Raw genomic sequence first — 18,452 nt, 5'->3', positions numbered from 1 at the left:
GCCTAGGGTGCAGGACTAGGAGTCCCGGGTGGACCCGGGCCCTGGCGCGGTGGATATGGGGCTTGTTAAATTTCCTGCTTGGAGAAGAGGAAAGAGCCGTGAGCAGACAGAACATCCCAAGGCCGACCCCGCTTAGCCTTGCCCTCGAGGCTTGGAGCTCAGGCGCTCGCTGCCTCCTGGGCTCTGGGCTCTCGCCAGCTGGCGCCCCTCCCTCGGCCCCCCGCACACCCCCTCCTTTGCTCACCTGTCGGTCTCCCAGCGCGGATCCAATATCCCCGCGGAGAAATGAGGGGTCTGACAGCTGTCTGTGCGGCCGCTCGCCACATTTCATTAACTCGAGGCTGGAGCGGGCGGATGGTGGGGGTGGGGGGGAGCAAAAGGAGGCGGAGAGGGAGGCCAGGGCGAGGAGACGCCCCTGGCCTGGGGTCAAGGGCTGCGGAAGTAAGTCAGCAGCGCGATCTTGCCCGACAAACACCTTGGAAACAGGCTCTGCCCCGTCCACGCGGGAACCAGGAACCTACCCTCAGTCCAGTGGGCGCTAGCGCGGCCCTTTGAACCCGAGGCTGCCCCGAGCAGCAGTGCCGGCAGGAGTGGCAGCCCTAGGCCCGGTGGCATATTGGCTCTGTCCCTCTGCGGTGAAGGTCTGCCGACCCTCCGCGCAACGCGGCAAAGTGTGAGACTGTTTTCCTCCCGATGGTGGGAGAAGGAGAGCGGCCCTCAGCACTACTCCCCTGACTGGGCCAGTTTTCCTCCCTTTAGCCTCTTGAAAACAATTTTTCCTCAGATTCGTTTTGTTTCCTTCTCCATCCCTATTCTCTGCCCACTTCTCTTATTTTGAACAGCTGCTCTCCCAAGCTAACTTCCTCGACCCACCGTTAGCCAAAAATGGAGCATCTGTTGGGTGTCAGGTCCCCCAGGGCAGGAGTGGAGGATGAAGGACACTGAGCCTAGGCCCTGCCCTCTTGGCCTCACACACATAGATCTCCTCTGAGACCTGTTCAGATCTCGCTCCTCTCTCCCCCTTGCACTGTCTCCGTCTCCATGTCTCTTCCCTGGGGCACTGAGATCAGAACTCTAGTTCCAGGCCTGCTACTTACAGGGTGATACAGAACAAGCCATTTCTACTTTCTGGGCCATTCCCCCTTCTGTAAAAATGGAGATAATATATCCACCTCTTATGGGGTGCTGTGAGGATGCAGTAAGAACTTGTATATAAAAGCCCTCAAATACAGCAAATACTCAGTTATATGGTTACCATTTCCGTGTTATCCCCTGTCCTCTCAGGCAGGCAAAGTTCCTTCCTCGTCATACCAGGGGCTTGGTACGAGGCAACCCAGACTGTTTCCAGTTCTGTGTCCTCTTACATGTGGGAGCTGGAAGCCAACATGTGTGTGAGGGGTTGGGGACCACACTATTAATTACCCCAAAAAGTGAGGAAAGAGAGAGTGCAAGCAAACAAAAGTGCTTTCTTAGATCTTAATGTGACACCAGCCCACTGGTTTCTCTCCTCTTACAAATGAGAAAACTGAGGCTTGTGGAGGTTCCCCAGCTAGTGACAGGGACAGGCCATAGTGCTAGCATCTTTCCTCCCATCAGCCCTCTATTGTTCATCTCCTCACTCCTCTTCTTCCCTTGAGGGGGTCTGGGTCAGTAACAAGGAGTGTGGGAGAAGGAACACAAAGAGAGAACCTTCAAGGAGCCAGGACCTTTCCACTAGACTTCATAAAATTTTAACACAAAAACTTCCTCAGAGTAGAAAGCCTATATCCCATGCAAATCATATGCTAATAACATGCTAATCAAAAGTCTGGTCCTCAGAACTCTGATGCACACCTGGCTGTAAGCTCTGGGGGGAATTCTTGGGAGACCCCTGGGTTCCAGGACAAGACAGACGAGAGATGTGCTCCATTTAGGCTCAGGTTATGGAGTCAGGATTCATTTCAGGACTGGAAAGGAGTCAAGTGCATAATTTGGGATTAGGGTCAGGGTTAGTGCAGAGTCAAGGAGGTTAAGGTAGGGGGCGCCTGGGTGGCTCCGTGGTTTGGGCTGCTGCCTTCGGCTCGGGTCATGATCTCAGGGTCCTGGGATCGAGCCCCGCATCGGGCTCTCTGCTCCGCAGGAAGCCTGCTTCCCTCTCTCTCTCTCTCTCTCTCTGCCTGCCTCTCTGCCTGCTTGTGATCTCTGTCTGTCAAATAAATAAATAAAATCTTTAAAAAAAAATTAAAAAAAAAAAAAAGGAGGTTAAGGTAGGATTCAGCTTGGGATGTGCTTTTATTTTACTTATTTATTTTTAGGTAAGCTCCATGCCCAAAGTGGGGCGGGAGCTTGAACTCACAACCCCAAGATCAAGAGTCACATGCTCCTCCAACAGAGCCAGCAGGGCACCCCTAGGCTGTGCTTGTAAAGAGGGGAGAACAGGGAACTCTTTAAAGGCCTCCTTTCCCTTTCCTTTCCCCCATCAGACTCGTCCCCACCTATACCGCTCTTGGCCACATTCTGTACCACACCCTTCTCTGCCTACTTCCCATTCCCATCCACACCACCTCCCTGGGGCCTCCCAGTTTGGCTGCCTGGGGAGCTCTGGATAAATCGTCCCAGACCCCAGCTTGGGCCTCAGCATTTCCTCTTGAGCCCAGACACTTGGCTTCTGGCCCCAGGAGCAATGGCTGGCCTTGACCCTACCCAGGTCCCTCATCGGCCGAATGTGACAGCTGCAGGGGAAGCAATAAGGACCTGGTGAGCTGGCAGCTTCATTCCAGAGCGTGGGGAAAGAGCAACAGAACATGAATAAATTCATGGAGCTGGCCCCTCAGCTCCCTGTGAGCCAAGCCTGCTCCCCCCACCACACAGACCCGCTGCCGCCTGCAGCCCTGCTGGTCACCGCAGCTCACAGCCTGGGCTGGGGACAGGAGAAGGGACGCTCCAGAGAGAAGAGGGCTGGGACCTGAAAGGGGCTGAGGTGAGGGGCTCAAAAAGAGGGCCTCGGTGAGTAGGAGAGTGGGGTGGGGAATGGGGCTGAGCAGTGAAGGCCTCTGGTCAGCGGAGGGAGGGCAGGGGAGGGGTGTGGAGGAAGGAGAAGGGTGGTAGGACCTGAGACCATGGGGCTTGAGGACCGAGCAGGGTAGGCTAGCGTGAGCACCGGCCTGCTCTCTCTTCTCTGATCCATCCATCATCCAGCCTGGGGGAGCAGTTCCAGAATTAGACATGCACGGGGCCGACATGGCCCTCAGCCCCCCGAGGAAGACTAATGGCGACAAAGACCTTGAATAAAATTTGTATTTATGGTTGGAGGAGGCGGCCCCTCCCCCACTGACTGCCAATCCTTTCTCTCCCAACCCTTTCAAGCATGAGGGGCCTCCCTCCACACTGGCCGGAGCCTCAGCAACCTCTTTCTTCCTGCACTGCTATGGGCTGGGAGGTTCAGGAAAGGGGTACAGAAAACAAGATGAGGTGAATCACTTTCCACCCAATAACCATGCCTTGGTATGCCCTGTGCCCTCCATTTTGCACAACTTATTCCTGTGTATTACAGCCCTGGCTTATCCTAGTCAATTAGACGTCCTTTGCAGCTGTCCACCTCCACGGTCTCCAAACATTGCCACTTTTGCCGGTCCCGGAGCTCCTTTTCCAAACCTCTGGCCCTGGGGTCCCTTGTAGGCAAGAAATTTCCTCCGGAGGTGCCAGACCCTAAGGAAAGACAGAGCCACAAGCTTTTTTCCTGGACCCTGACCCCACACAGAGAGGGATCTATCAAAGCTTGTGTCCCCTCTTGGTTGCTCGGAATGACAGAAACAGTCACCTCTCACAGGAGGGTGCCCAGCATTTAATCTGCATTTTAGTTGTGTTAATTTGCATAACCAACTTCAAATCCCTCCCTCCAACATTTACTATGTGGGATCCAACTTCTTTGGGTTTCCATCTAACCACAGATTTTTGGGAAGGGGAAGGAGGCTGAGATGCTGCAGCTGGACAAGATCTGAGACTGGGGGCAGGGGTGGTGCGGAGCTGGGCAGGGGAGGCCCAGTGAGAGACTAGAGCTGCTTTATGACTCCTTCTCCCCAGTAGATTCTCTACTCTTCAGTCCTAAGATAGGAGACATGGCATTCATGGGGCCCCACATTTAGGGGCTAAGAGGAAACCAAGTAAAAAAACCTCCCTTCAAACAGTGTATGCCCCCCCCCCCCACGGGGCCACACACACACAAAGACAACACAAAATCCACAATCCCACTCACCCAGAAACACATAAGGCCAGGGTACCATGGCCTGGTCCACACTTGCCAGCACACTGTCACATCGCACAGACCTGGAGCCTACCACTCTGTTGGAAGAACCGCCCCGCCCCCGCATCTTCCCCACAGTTGATATGTCACATTGGAGTCCGAACACGGACCTGGGTGTCTCTCTGCAGCGCGCCATTTACATTTCTCTCTCGATCTGTCAACCTGTCTCCGCTCTTGTCTCTCTCTCTCTCTGTCTCTGTCTCTCCCTCACCCGCTTTGGGCCTGTCACTTAGTCTCTTTTCGAAGCTTTGTCTCTGTCTCTGCGTCTCTATCTGGCTTTCTGTCTCTTTGATTTCTCTGTCGTTTCTTCTCTGCTTTCCTGTCGGTTTCCTGCTCACTCCTCAAGCCTGATCTGTTTTTCCCTCTCGTTCCTTCACCCTCTTCGCTGCTCTGTGCCCCCCAACATTGAGGGTCGAGGGTAGGGGTGGCTGGAAATTTGCCTTTTCCAGGTCAGGCCAACATGTACTTGTTGAAGGTTTTACCATGTGTTATTGGGTCACGGCACTGAGGGTCGTGGGGTGGCGAATTTCAACCTCTTATCACCCTTCCTTTTTGTGGGCCTTTCTTTGGAGGGGGTGGTTTTTTAGCTCTGGAATCCACCTCTGTCTGTCTTCTGTGTGTGTATGTCGACCCCTTTTTATCCCGTATCTATTTCTGGCTTCCTCCGTACTCTGGGAATACCAAACTCAGGGTGGGGTGAAAGTAAGGATAGGGTGGGGGCAGTGAATTCCTGCAGAATCGGCTCAGAACAGGCAGGAACCGAGAAGCTGGGGGGGGGGGGGGACGCGGATGGGGGCCTCTGCCTGCCCCGCCCCCGCGCTTCCCACTCTGGGCGCCAGGGGTCGCTCCGCCCCGGGCCGCTTATAGAGGCTCCCGCCGCGCAGCGGCTCACACCACCCGCACTGCCGCCCCGGGAGGGAGGGGAGGAAGGTTAGGGACGCAGAGAGGGAGAGCTCCAGCTGGAGAGAAACGCGGGTCCAGGGCTCTAGCAGGGGCTGGGGCCGCGGCTGGGGTAGAAAGGTGCGTCAGTGCTCGCCAAGAGCCAGAGCGCAAACCTACGAGGAGGTCGAGTCCGGCGGGCGCCACCCGCAGCGCCGAGCCCGGGACGTCCAGAGCGCGGAGAGTAGTCCCTGGCTCCGGCCAGGAGCGATCCGTCTGGGTAGCCGGGGACCTAGGCGCCGCCATCCTTGAGAAAACAGCTGTCCGGAGAGCAGGCATCCTAGATCTGTAAGAAACCGGCCGTCCGAGAAGCCGTTGATTTCAGGCGCTCGGGAACGTTAGGCTGAAAGGGAGGGTAATAGAGAACCACGGGTTTTGAACCGTCTGGAGCCCCCTGGCCCAACCCACGGGGGGGACCTCCGCCTTGACGGAAGGTTTGGGGAACGGCACCGCTGAGGCGGGAGCCCGCAGGGCCGGGGGGGCCGGGCGCAGCCGTCGGGGGGGTCCCGACCCAGGCCCGAGCCCGGCCACCGCCTCGGGGGCCCGCGGAGAGCCCCGGGCCTCCGCCGCCATTGCGCCCAAGAGTGAGGAGGATCTGCTGGCCCTGGCCGCGTCGCGGCTGAGCCGCCGCAAGCGGGTGGCAGGCGCGGCCGTCGGGGTGGCCATGGTGCTGCTGCTGCTGGTGGCCATTCCGCTGCTGGTGCACAGCTCCCGCGGGCCAGCTCACTATGAGATGCTGGGTCGCTGCCGCATGGTATGCGACCCACATGGGCCGCGAGGCCCTGGACCCGACGGCGCTCCCGCCTCTGTGCCCCCCTTCCCTCCGGGCGCCAAGGGAGAGGTGGGCCGGCGCGGGAAGGCAGGTCTGCGAGGGCCCCCGGGCCCCCCAGGCCCCAGAGGGCCTCCAGGAGAGCCGGGCAGGCCAGGTCCACCCGGTCCTCCCGGCCCAGGCCCTGGCGGGGTGGCGCCCCCTGCAGGCTACGTGCCTCGCATCGCCTTCTACGCGGGTCTGCGGCGGCCACACGAAGGTTACGAGGTGTTGCGCTTCGACGACGTGGTCACCAATGTGGGGAACGCTTACGAGGCGGCCAGCGGCAAGTTCACCTGCCCCATGCCAGGTGTCTACTTCTTCGCTTACCATGTACTCATGCGCGGCGGTGACGGCACCAGCATGTGGGCCGACCTGATGAAGAATGGACAGGTGAGGTGCCCCTCCCCCACCCAGGTCCAGAGCAGACCGGGCAGCTTTCTAAATCTCCCTGCACTCATTCCACCTGAGGGCTGCATACAAACCCTTCACCCAACAGCGTCACTGAGTCCAGAAACGCCAGGCTGCCAAGAACTTACAAATTGTTTCATTTAGCCGAAGAGGAATTGGGGCCAGAGAAAGGAAATGACCTGCCCAGGGTCTCACAGAGCATTAGGAATGGTGCCAGACTCGGAACTTAGGACTCAAAGCTTAATGTCTCTGCAGCTGCTATCCTCACTCTCCAACTACAGGCAACCCTACACCAAAACTTCTTTGGTGTCTCATCCTGCCAGTTAGCGTCTGTTCTCGCCCTGTCTTGGGCCACTCTCTCTTCTGAGGCAGCCTTTCTGGCTTTTGGGTTTCCCCACCTCAGGATGGGTGAATTACCTGGAGTCTGGCTCTTTTGAATTAGCATGGAATCCAGGTCTCTGGCAATGGGCAGTGGGCAGCTGTTCTTGTTTTGGCCATTCAGCTTGTATTTTCGAGTAAAAGGCAAAAAAGAAAGACGACACTCACCCAGGGCCTCAGACCATTCTAGAGCTGGCCTTACCCTTGGCTAATACTGAGTCAGTAGGCAGAGGTGGAAATCATGTGGCAGTTCACCGGCCAGCTGGGCAGCATGATGAAAGGGATTTGGACGGGGAAAGAGGCAAAGAACAGATAAAGCAGAATCTTTGGACCCTGGGCTGGTTCTGTAGGCCCCACATCTTCCCTGGCAACCTCTGGCCTCCAGGTTCTGCTGCTCCTGCCCCTGTGGTCAGAGTTGGAGTCACTGCCACCTTGACTTGGGAGAATAGCTCCAAGGACTCAGCGGGAGGACTGGGACATGCAGAGTGGGAAGGAGAGGCTGTGGAGTGGGGGTTGGGCAAGGCACCTGGGCCCCACAAGCCGCAGGGGGTAAGACTGGGGCTAAGCGGTGACCTCTGAATGCCCCATGCGCCAGATGTGGACCATGGCACATCAGGCCTGCTGGTCCTGGATGTCTGGAGCCCGGTCCTGCTCCAGCTGCAGGACCCTGCTGCTCCAGGACTAGTAGGCATTGCACTGGGGTCTTCTCCCAGCAGGGCTGCCCCAGGGACCCAAGGAAAGAGAGACTGTATGTGTGCCTGCATGGGAGTGACAGCCGTTTGTGTGTAAGGGAGTGAGTGTGTGTGTGTAATGCGAGTGTCTGTGGGTCCAGGGTGGGAGAATGGATCAGTGTCTATCTGCATGGGGCCTTGAGTAGGTGTGTGTGGTCTCTGCAGGTTATCTGTGAGCAGGAGGAGGGGGCGATTGTCTATCTAGAATGTGCCGGTTTCAGAGGGGGGTGGGGGCCGCGCGGCTCCCACTCTGTATTCCGTGGCGCGGGCGCTGCAGCCCTGGGGACGGTAAATAGTGATTAGAATAATGATGAATAATTAATGAGTTAATAACCAGCTCCCGCGGGACACGAAGAGGGGGGCTGGGGAAGGGGCTGGCGGCCCTAGGCGACCAGCAGCGAGGCCAGAGGGAAGAAGAGGTTACCTGTTGGGGCGGAAGGCGACCCCCATGACCTAGCGCCAGTGGGCGCCAGAAGGGGTAAGGGCACCCAGAGGCGAAAACGCATCATTGCACCTTCCCACGGCTCGCACCCTCGCTCCCAGGCTACAGACGCACCTGTACCCTATCACTGAGGGAAGGGAAAGATACTTCAGGAGGCCAGAGCGGGTTCATAATCTTAGCAATTACCCTACAGGCTAATTTTATTGTTTGAATGCTAATAATAGCAACCCCTATAGAGCGTTTTCTAGGTGCAAAGCGCTGTTCTAACTCACTTCTTATGTACTAACTCACTTAATCCTATTATGAAATCCCATCTTCTAGTTCAAATTGAGGGCCAGAGAAGGCGTGAAACTTGTGGAGTCGCTCAGCTGGGGAGTGGCAGTGCCTGAGAAGCTCAGCGGTCTCCCGCGCGCTCCCTCTCCTCCTCAGCCCCTGCAGCCCGTTTCCCTCGCCCCGCCTTCGCGGGCCCAGTGCACCTACTCCGCCCAAAGCTTCTGGACACCCGGGCTCCGCACAGGGGCTGAGCGGCGTGTTGTGTTCTTTCCCCACCAGGTCCGGGCCAGCGCCATCGCTCAGGACGCCGACCAGAACTATGACTACGCCAGCAACAGTGTCATCCTGCACCTGGATGTGGGTGACGAAGTCTTCATCAAGCTGGACGGCGGGAAGGTGCACGGCGGTAACACCAACAAGTACAGCACCTTCTCCGGCTTCATCATCTACCCGGACTGAGCAGGGCCCCATCCCCCGCGCCCCCGCTCGCCCTTCGCCTCCGCTCCCCTCTTCACCCACCTCCAGCCGACCCCACCCAACGTGCCACCCCTTCCTTTGAGAGCCTGGCGGTGGGGCGGACCCTCCCGCTCCCGAGGCAGCCTTGCTGGGTGGACTCTCCACGATCCCGGGGATGGGGATCGAAGTGGCTGGGGAGAGGAGGAGGTCGTGCTGAGGAGGAGCAGAGCGGCTCCGGAAGGGCCCCCTGGGGTCAGAGTGCGTGCCTGTGAAAGCGGAGGTCCAGACCATCTCTACTGCGGGGGGCTGGGGGACAGCTTTACCATCCGGAGCTGCAAGCAGAAAGGAAGCCCTGGCATTCGAGGGAGGCCCTCTGCGGCAGGGGTGGAAAGCAGAAACAGGAGCCCATCCAGGTGGGAGGAGAGGAAACGTTTGGCTGGCGCTTGTCCCCTGTCACAACTTTCTCTCCATCCTCTCCTCCCTTCATCTCCATTTTCAGGCTCCAGGCTCCGGCCTAGCAGCCTTCCTGCGAACTGGAGGAACCAGTGAATTCTTTCCTAGCATTTATAACTCATTCTGTACAGTCCCCATTTCCCGCCCATCCTGCCTAGGCCCTGGGGCTACAGCTGCTGTTGCCTTGCCCAATAAAGTGAAGTTGGAGAATGTGTGTGCTTCTTAACTTAGTGCCCAGAGTGGGGGAGAATGGCTGACCCTTTCCCTCACTGCTGTCAAGGACTCTGGTCCTACCACTCTCTGCCAGAGGCAAAGGTTTACTTATTCCTGGCAAGTCCTGTCTCTGGGGGAAGAGAGGAGGAGAGTAGCCCAGGGCTTCTACTCTGATATGGAAAGGGAGGCATATAAGCTTCCGGAGAGCTTTGAGGCCTCCTACTGTAGGGAGACACCAGCCAGAATGACACTAACAAGGGGGGGTTCCAGAGATATGGGTCTGGTGCTTCTGCTTTTTGCCTGATGCAGGAGGAGCTGTAAGAAGAGGAGCTCTAGGGCAGGAAGGAGCTGCTGATGGCTCCCGAGCGGGGCACTGATCTCAAAAAGCAAGAAAAGCAGGTCCGGAAAGGTCCAGATTTGCACTCCTACAACTTGTGCAGGGGCGGAGGTTGGCGGGAGTGGGATGCCTCTTTAGGACTGCTTCTAGGTGAGGGAGCCTGGGGAATCCAGAGAGCCCAGGGCCCGCCTCTAAGCTGGAGGACACTGCCACCGTGTGGGCAACTGGAGAACAACAGCTGTAGCTGGCCTAGATGGGCCCAGTGGGAAACAGACACTCCGAAGACAATTAAGAAACTTTATTGAAGAATAAAGGGTATGGGCTCCCAGTCTCACGGGGTGGACAATAAATAAGGGCTAAAAGGGGCAAGGAGCAAGGCAGGGCAGGAGGTGGATGCACCATGACAGAGAGTCCTATGGGGCAGCAGAACCAACTGGAATAAAACACTGGGGAGAGAGAAGGCTGTCACAGCCCAGCAGCCATCCTTGAACCGTAGCCAACCCTTCCCCATGGCCCTCCCCAAAGGAGCAGAGGCTGGCCCCCCGCCCCCACTCTCTCCCCAGCACCCACACCACCCCATTTTCCAGGCGTGCTGTGCAGGCAAAGCCTGGCTGTGGTTGGGGGGCTCACCAGGGCATCCTGCCATTCAAGTAATGTGGCCACAGGGTTGGTGCAGACCCGGGCGGGTCCTGAGGGTGGGGCTCGGCTGGTGTAGAAGGCACATTCGTCATCCAGGCGGGCCTCATGGAAGCAGTGGATGGCGGTCAGACACGCTTTAAGGCGCTGCCTCAGGGCCAGGGTTCGAGGGGCAAGACTGCTGGGACCTAAGGGCCAAGAGCCAAAGAGACTTCAGTGCAGGCTCGGAGTCCTCTTTTCCCACCATCTAAAGCCCTTTCCCACTACCTGCACCCCCCCCCCCCGCCCCCCGCCGCCAGGGGCCAAGCCAACTAGGAGCACAGAGATTGAGGGGCAACTCCTCCCTTCCTTCCCAAGGAGTGCTAGGCTAGGCTAGGGGAGCTGGAGGAAAGCATGGGACCACCCAGTGCAAGGTAGGGGCCTGCCTCCAGTGAGAGATGAGGACCTCCTTTGTTCAGAAACCCTTCTGACCAACTCCTTACCTGCCTGGCCTGTTGGGGATCTCAGAGACTGGAGTGAGTGAATAGGGGGGCTGGCACAAAGTGGGTGTTGGGAGGAGAAGATGAGGGTGGTGGTCTCTGGAGCCCACTGACTGCGGCAGGGCTGTGGGCTGGACTCCGGACTTCTCGGTTTCGGGAAGCAGGCCTCGGATGCCCCAGGCTCTATCCTAGGGGAGGGCTCTAGGAGTCCAGTGTGCCTTTGGGAGTCAGCCTGCAGGTGTCCGGGCTCTACTGGAGGGCAGGGCTCTGATACCACAGGCTGTTCCTGGACAGAGGGTTCTGGTATCCCAGGTTCCCTGCTATGGCTGGACTCTGGGGACCCTGGCTCTGCTGCAAGGCAGGGCTGAGCTGCCTCCGGCTTTGCTCCTGGGCAGGGCTGCGCTTCCCCACACTCCTCTGGAACATAAGGCTCTGGTAGCCCAGGGTGCTGGAACAGTCCGGGAAGGTGTAAGGCCCCTGAATTCTGCTCTGGGGCATTCCGGGTTCTAGAAATCTCAGCCAGAAGGGGCTGAAGTTCAACCATTTCCAGAGAGGAACCTCCATTAAGGGAGGCACACTTGCCCCCAGGAAGCCCTTCCACCTCTTGTCGCAACAACTCCTGCAGGATACTGATGCGCTGTGGGGAGGAGAAGAGCCCTCAGGGGGATGTCAAGGTGTGGGTAAAAGTCTCCACCCACACTGTCCTGTTCGCATCCTCTGTCGCTGCCAGGCAGGCGTCAGGCCCACATGCACACCCACCTGCATCTTCAGCTCCTGGAGCGTGGCGGGTGTACTAGGGTCAGAAGCTGCCACAGGGGGTTTCCCAGGCCCCTCCTGCACCCTTGTACAACTCTCCTGGTCAAATAACCGGACTGCAATCTGCTCCTAGCACAGGGAAGGAGAGGGGCTATGTGAGGAAGCCGGTCTGGGGCAGGAAGGAGATCAGTCTGCCTGCGTCCCCACCCCACACCCCATACCAGGAAGGGCTCAGGTTAGTCAGGAAGCCCTAAACTGAGAGCAGGAGGACAGCCGAGGAGCACAGAGTGTTGGAGAGTTGGTAGCTTCTCGGGGGAGTCTGCCTGCCTCAGACTGCTGGGATCCCAGCACGGAAAGCCTTCAGATACATACCCAGGGCAGGGCAGGCTCTTCAGGGCATGACTGAGGGGAGAGGCCGGTCAAACCCTGGGCCTGGGACAGAAGGGGGACATTGTAACTCTCCCTGTTCCCATGCATTCCCTTCCTCCCCCGCCCTGGCCTAGGTCAGCTACCTCCCCTGCTCCCTCTTACCTTCTGAACCCTGGGGGCTGCTTGGATGGGTGTGAACTGGGTTTTGGGACGAATGGCAAGGCGCTGCAAAACCGAATAGGAGGGCTGGGGAGAGAGGAGGATGGCTGAGCAGGAGCAAGAGCTCGACCTGGCAGGGATCCCAGCCAGAATGTTCTCCCCTTGCCCAGCAAGCCCCCCACCCTCTGGAGTGGTGGATACAAACTGGAGCTGAGGGGCCAGGAGAAGGTATGCGCTGAGCCCGTCCAAAGGGTGATGGGTGGGTGATGGACGGTGGCACCACTCGGCCAGGGGAGGATGTCAGGTGGGAGGCACTGTTGTCCTGTGGGGAGGAACAAGGTGGAAGAGTGATCGCTCCCCCTCTGCATTCCCATGTCTCCTCATTCCAGCAGCCAGTGGGATTCTTTTAAGAACTAATCAAATCCTGTCTCTCCCTTGTTCATCGCCCCGCCCCATGGCTTTCCACTCATTCCAAGGAAAAGCCGAGGCTTCACTCTGATTTCTAAATCCTTACCCAATCTGATCTTGCCATCACCCTAACCTCACTTCCTGTTGCCCTCCTTATTCTGCTTCAGCCTGGCTGGATCCTCAAACTCCTTTCTGCTGATCCTCAAACACACAAGGCACATTCCGCTTCAGGGCCTTTGCATCTACAGTTCAACTGGCCTGGAACATTCTTCCCCCAGATATCTGCATGGTTCACTCCCCCATCTCCTTTTGGTTTTCACTGAAATGTCATCTTCTCAATTAATTTCCCTGACCAATCTATATGAAATTGTTATACCCCCTCCCCTACTTCCACACCCCCTTCAGTGTCTACTTTGTTTTCACTCATCACCACCTGACAGGCTATATATTTTACTCTTTTTTTTTTTTTTTTTTGGTCTCCTCTTTCTAGAATGTGAACTTATTTGCTACTGTGTATCCAGAACCTAGAGTACTGCTTGGCACATAATAAGTGGTCAACAAACACTTGTGGAGTCAATGAATGTCAGATCTGCCTTGCTCTCAGCACTGATCTGCTGTGTGACACAAATATATGCCAACCTGTGACCTCTCAGCCCCAGGCTCCAGACAGCTAGTAAGCAGAGACTAGACCTACTCTGGAGAAGCCTTGGGCCGGTGGGGCAAACAGACTCAATTTACATCCCGACCCCCTCCCACAAATCCTCAGTGCTGGCCAATGCCAGAGAATTCCTCCCAAACATCTCCCCTTCTCCCCCCATCCCAGAAGGATCTCATCTCACCCTGGTGTGGCTTATCTCTCTTAATGGTACCCGCTGGGCCAGACCTAGGGGGCCCCCTCCTCCTTCATCTGAGCGAGTAACAACTTCATGTTCTCCTTCAGGGAGAGAGGGAGCTAGGAGGAGACAGGAAGTTTGCTGTAGTGCTGGCAAACACACCAACGGCCGGCATAGGGTTTTGGAACCTCCAAAGAGGGTAAGTCAGCTTGACAGCCCCCACTGTACCATCAGTGGGACCCGCCTAGCAGCCCCTTGGAGCCCAGCAACATCTCAGTAATCACTTACTAATCTAAACACCCCAAGTAGGCTAGGGGTGTGATGGTGGCTCTTAGTGCTGAGGACAGAACAGTGAGTGGAAGGTAAATCTTAAAGGAAGTGGCAGAGAAAGGGTTGAAGTGGAGACCACCTCTTTGACACAAGTGTAACTGGGTAACCTCTGGCCTATTATTAAGGTCCCTTCCTTGGTGGCTCCTCCTGATGTGGCCTTCCCCTCGAGCCCCCTCCCCACCCACTGAGCTTTCTCCAACTTAGGCAGCCCATCTGCCCCTCTTTTCTCCCCGTGGCCAGACACACTCACCAGGTGGGACTGGGGTCTCCAGGAGTAATCCTGAGGTCTGGCTCACTGAAGTCCTGACGACAATAAGGACAGCAGCTAGCAGTCACTGAGTATCAAGTGTGAGCTGGGCACTTTGCTAAGTGCTTTACAAACGTCAACTCATTTAAGTCTTTGCCCAACAACCTCTAATGATACAAATGTTACCCTCATTTGACAGATTAAAGAAACAAGCTTGGTGGGGGGTAAGGTGAGCTTACTCTAGTAAGTGCTGAGAGTCAAGAATCAAACCCAAGTCCCATTTATTGCCATAGTCTATGCTCTAGCCAATAAACAAAACAGACAGCATTTCTCATTTCTTTCCTTCTTCCCCCCACAACCTGAAAAAAACTGATGTCATACGGAGGCCTGGCTGTGGAGGCCTGAACCCTCTTCTAAGGATTCAGCCTGGGGAGTCACAGGTTTCCCCCTTCCCCTCCTCGGCTGCTGGGAAGTCTTAAAGCTACAGGAAGTCTCTAGCTCCGAGGGACCCCTGTATCAGACATTGGATCATTCTTTTCCAAATGATGCTCTCCTCACCGGCTGCCGCCACCTGTCACTCTTCTTAGCTCCTGGAAACTGGGGTGAGCAGAGGGGTGAAAGGAAGGTCCTGAAGGTGGAATCTAACCCACGGGAGCAAAAGAAAAGAGCAGAGTCAGACGTGGGCCCTAAACCTTCAGGCCTCACCACCAGCCCCACCAGCCTCCACAACCGCTCTGGCTTTTCAGGAAGTATCTTCCCTCCTCAGGGCCAGCTTGGTCCCAGGGAGGAGCTCACAGAAGAACTGAGGATCCCAGCCCCTCAAGAGCACTCACCAGGGCCTCTAGCCTCTGAGAACACAAGGTCCGGCCACGGGGTCCTGGTCCCTCCAGCCTCGAGAAGCAGGAAGCCCTGGCAGGGTCCAGTCGGTGGGCAGGGGTTCTAGGGGCTAAATATGCAGAGGCACGGGCACCCTGACACCACAAATGAGGCCATCAGCACGGACTCAGGACTCCCTCCTCCGTCCACACCAGCCTGATTTCCTCATATCCTGTCGCATTACCTGGCCCCTACGGGTGGTGCCTCCCTGGCTCCCTCGAATCAGGACTCTCTGAGCCAGACTGGGCTGGCGCCCCAGGCGACAGCTTTTCACCCCCTCACCTGACAGGATGGTGGCCAGGGCTGCGGGGTCAGCCACAAACTCTACAGTCCCTGGAGCCTCTGCAAGAGAAGAGGAGAAGATGAGAAGAGGAGGAAGGCTGAGGGGACCCGGGGCTGCTACGTAGTCACCCTGAGGTGCAAGAGTGAGCTAGAGACTCATATTATTAAACTCGGCTCACAGAAGTTCATAGGACTTTACTTTATTTTTTTATTTTTTTTTAAAGATTTTATTTATTTATTTGACAGAGATCACAAGTAGGCAGAGAGGCAGGCAGAGAGAGAAGGAAGCAGGCTCCCCACTGAGCAGAGAACCTGATTCAGGGCTCCATCCCAGGACTCTGGGATCATGACCTGAGCCGAAAGCAGAGGCTTTAATCCACTGAGCCACCCAGGCACCCTGAACTTTAAGTAAGACACTGTTCCAGGTACTGGGGCTCAGAGATGAATGAGAAAGCCCCCAGCCTCAAGAAGTTACCATCACACTCTAGAGAGGTGACAGGCTCAAGTCAAAGTATGACACGCTATAAAAGAAGAACTACAAAGTATTAGCACACAGGGCAATTGATTGTGACTGAGGGAGCTGGAAAAGGCTTTAGAAGAGGGACGGGCGGCTTCTGGGAGTACAGAGATGTCCAGGAGCAGGGTTCAAGACTGCTTACAGTATGCAGGAGACCAGGGTAGTGGAAAGCTCCCAAGCAGACTGCACCAACCCCATTCCCCCATGCCCTCGTAAGGAGACTGTGTTTTTCAAACCTCCAGCAGGTACCTGTCTGGGGAGGGTGCCTAGGCCCCGCATTTTGTCCCCCAGGGCTAGGCCTCAGTTCCTCCAAGGGGTTCCGGAGCTGAGTGCTCCCCACCGATCTCTCTGATTTCTCTGTTTGATGTGTGACTTTCGGCCTGGGGCCTGCTGAGTCGAGGTTGGGCTTCTGGACCAATCTCTGGGGGAGGGGAAGACAAAAAGCTGGGGCTCAGCTCTGGGGTGCATTGGTGGTATGTTATGTCTCCTTGCAGGTACTATCTTCACCCACCAGGCCCCTCTTACCTTTGGATCTTGGTTCTCCTGGTCCAGGGCGCAGGGTTTGACTGTGGGGAGAGGCGGGCGTCTCTGAGAGCGTACGGGAATCTTGCTAGGAGTAGGAGATACACCCCTGAGGACAGGATCCTTCCTACCCTGGAAGGTGGTCATGACTGCTACAGCTGAGATGGGAAGAAAAGCAGGACCTGTGATCAAAGGTCAGCCAGTTCGGAGCACCAGTTCTGACATTCCTGAAGCTCCCACCTCTGCCCAAACCCATGTGCCCAGAAGACCTGATGCTTCCAAGGCCGCTCCAGGAAGCCGCTCCCTCCAGGCACTCCGATCCTACTCTCTCGCTCCAGGACCCCGAGCGGCCTCTCCTCCCTATGAGCCCCGCAGCCCCCCAGTCCGTCCAAGATTTCCACGCCGCACCTTCCTCGGAACCACTCTGGCTCACCCCACACTGGATTCGCTTTTTCTTGACTGGCTTCAGCTGCAGCTACTTCCCCAGTTTGTAAAATACGCCGAGCGCCTGATTGGCTCGTCTGCGCTCCCGCGGAGGCGCGTGACACCTGGCTGAGCAGTCCAATCCACAGGCTTCGGAGGCGGGGCCAGAAGGCGGGGCTAGTTGTCGAGCCGCTTTCTGGCCAGGAAAAAACTGACCCGACTCAGCTAGCCAATCCGAGAGCGGAGCGCGGGGTGGGAGGCGGGAAAAAGAGAAAGGAGGCGGGCATTCGGTGGCCGGGGAAGGCGTGGCGCTCCGAGTCCTTCCCACAACGGGCGCTCCCTACTCTCGCGAGGTCTGGAGATTGCAAGGAGAAGGATCGTTCTCGCGGCTTTGCGGGGAGGGTTGGCGCTCCTGAAAGAAGCTAACGGTGTTGGAGGCTGGCCGGATCCCCAGACCCGGCTCTTACCCGACAGCGCCCAGACCCGTATAGGAAACGTCTTCTGTCTCTGTGCCTGGGAGGAGAAAGCGCCTCCAAACGGACAGAAAGGGCTGGAAGGAATAGAACTGAGCCTAACGATAATAAAAATAAACCATCTTTGGGGCACTTAGGTGGCTCTGTCGGTTAAGCCTCCGACTCTTGATTTTGGCTCAGGTCTGGATCTCAGTGTTGTGATATCTAGCCCCACGTGGGGCATCGCACTCAGTGGCAGTCCTCTTGAGATCCTCTCTCCTCCCTTTCCTCACCCCTGCCTCACCCGGCCTCTCTCTCTCTCTCTCTGGGTAAACAAATCTTAAACAAACAAACAAACTATCCTTTTCTCACAGGAGCCTTGCAACCCGTTGAGGTGTGGTCTCCATTTCGCAGATAAGAAACAGGACTCAAACCAGTGTCACTGGAGCTCACTCAACACCACAGGCCTGGAGGACTGACCAGAGGAGGGTCCCCAGCCTGTTACCTGCAGGCAGGGGTGTGAAACTTAGGGAACCTAGAATACCCTGGTTACAATGGAGTGGTGGCCTCTAATGGACTTTGGGAAAATGGGCTATGGTTTCAAGTGCACAGGACTGGTAGATTTTCTCCGTGACTACAGTGGATTCTGCTAGTCAAGAACCAGGAGTTGTTCTCAAACCCCACTTTTCCTCCCCTTACAATCTCTCATTCACTCTTACTATTTTTCATTCTTTGCAATTCGTTTACTTTTTTCCCTCTTCATTACCACCACCCTAATCCATTCTACTGTCACCTAAAGGTTTGCAATTCTCTCTTGCCCCCCACTTTAATACATTCACCATATAGCAGCTAGAGTAATTTTTTCAAAATGGCAAATCTGGTCTTGTTACCACTGTGCCTTGACTGTTGCTCACTCACACTCCTCATCTTATTCTCTGCTTTCCAACTTCATTGCCTCTTTGAATTCCTCAAACTCCTCACGCTCCCTCCAGTCTCTGTCTGGAATGCCTTTGTGCCTTCCACTTTGCCTATGCATGCCTCCAAATTGATATTCACTGTTACTTCCTTTAGAGGCCTTCCTTAACCCCTCTGCTCACAACCCGCCCTAATTTTAAAAAAGATTCTTTGGTCCTGTGGTCTCGGAGAATAGTGTTTGTTTCCTCAGAGCATGCATCTTAGTTGGTAATTGATTATTCATCAATGTGAACATAATATATTGTGTTTTTTAAACTCCATCCCCCTGCTAGACGTCCATGAAGGTGGTGACCTTTTATTTTTCGCTTGCCATCATATTTTCAATGCCTTGCTTAGTGCCTGCCTTGTAAAGTGCTCAATATTTGTTGAATGAGTCAATGGAGGGATGAATAATTGATCAAATGAATGCATGGAGTGACAGGGAAGACCTCCAAGAAGTATTATTTGAACTCTTTTTTTAAAAGA

General features: G+C 56.1%; 2 protein-coding genes across 4 annotated transcripts; one reads left to right on the top strand and one right to left on the bottom strand.

Annotated features, from left to right (window-relative positions):
• Positions 1-5,737: 5,737 nt before the first annotated feature.
• Positions 5,738-9,304, top strand: C1QL4 (complement C1q like 4). The gene is made up of 2 exons (XM_059404841.1): positions 5,738-6,422; positions 8,544-9,304. The coding sequence occupies exons 1-2, from the start codon at positions 5,886-5,888 to the stop codon at positions 8,721-8,723; spliced, it is 717 nt and encodes a 238-aa protein (XP_059260824.1). The 5' UTR covers positions 5,738-5,885; the 3' UTR covers positions 8,724-9,304.
• Positions 9,305-10,006: 702 nt separating this feature from the next.
• Positions 10,007-16,641, bottom strand: TROAP (trophinin associated protein). Of its 3 annotated transcripts, none has more exons than XM_059403028.1 (15): positions 16,546-16,641; positions 16,141-16,295; positions 15,865-16,036; positions 15,001-15,158; positions 14,774-14,911; positions 14,499-14,581; positions 13,944-13,996; positions 13,370-13,482; positions 12,328-12,444; positions 12,126-12,209; positions 11,967-12,026; positions 11,598-11,723; positions 10,842-11,475; positions 10,354-10,547; positions 10,007-10,169 (listed from the first exon to the last, which is right to left on the bottom strand). In XM_059403028.1, exons 2-15 carry the CDS (start codon positions 16,282-16,284, stop codon positions 10,137-10,139), a joined length of 2,109 nt encoding a protein of 702 aa, XP_059259011.1. In that variant the 5' UTR covers positions 16,285-16,295; positions 16,546-16,641; the 3' UTR covers positions 10,007-10,136. The 3 variants fall into 3 exon arrangements, with proteins under 3 accessions (XP_059259011.1, XP_059259013.1, XP_059259012.1); XM_059403030.1 differs by having other exon boundaries at positions 16,141-16,319; positions 16,546-16,634; XM_059403029.1 differs by lacking the exon at positions 16,546-16,641 and adding an exon at positions 16,407-16,539.
• Between the last annotated feature and the right edge of the window lie 1,811 nt (positions 16,642-18,452).

The sequence above is a fragment of the Mustela nigripes genome, chromosome 6, assembly GCF_022355385.1.
Source record: "Mustela nigripes isolate SB6536 chromosome 6, MUSNIG.SB6536, whole genome shotgun sequence".
In the NCBI taxonomy this organism is placed as follows: domain Eukaryota; kingdom Metazoa; phylum Chordata; class Mammalia; order Carnivora; family Mustelidae; genus Mustela; species Mustela nigripes.
This window is presented reverse-complemented; position numbering and strand designations above follow the sequence as displayed.

What these genes read in the sequence shown, in the direction of transcription:
- TROAP (XM_059403028.1), bottom strand. Translation starts at nt 16,284, where the DNA reads ATGACCACCTTCCAGGGTAGGAAGGATCCTGTCCTCAGGGGTGTATCT. An exon ending in GCACCACCCGTAGGGGCCAG is followed by an intron (nt 14,912 to 15,000) that starts GTAATGCGACAG and finishes TTGTGGTGTCAG; the next exon opens with GGTGCCCGTGCCTCTGCATA. An exon ending in TCCAGGAGCTGAAGATGCAG is followed by an intron (nt 11,476 to 11,597) that starts GTGGGTGTGCAT and finishes TCCTCCCCACAG; the next exon opens with CGCATCAGTATCCTGCAGGA.
- C1QL4 (XM_059404841.1), top strand. Translation starts at nt 5,886, where the DNA reads ATGGTGCTGCTGCTGCTGGTGGCCATTCCGCTGCTGGTGCACAGCTCC. An exon ending in ACCTGATGAAGAATGGACAG is followed by an intron (nt 6,423 to 8,543) that starts GTGAGGTGCCCC and finishes TTTCCCCACCAG; the next exon opens with GTCCGGGCCAGCGCCATCGC.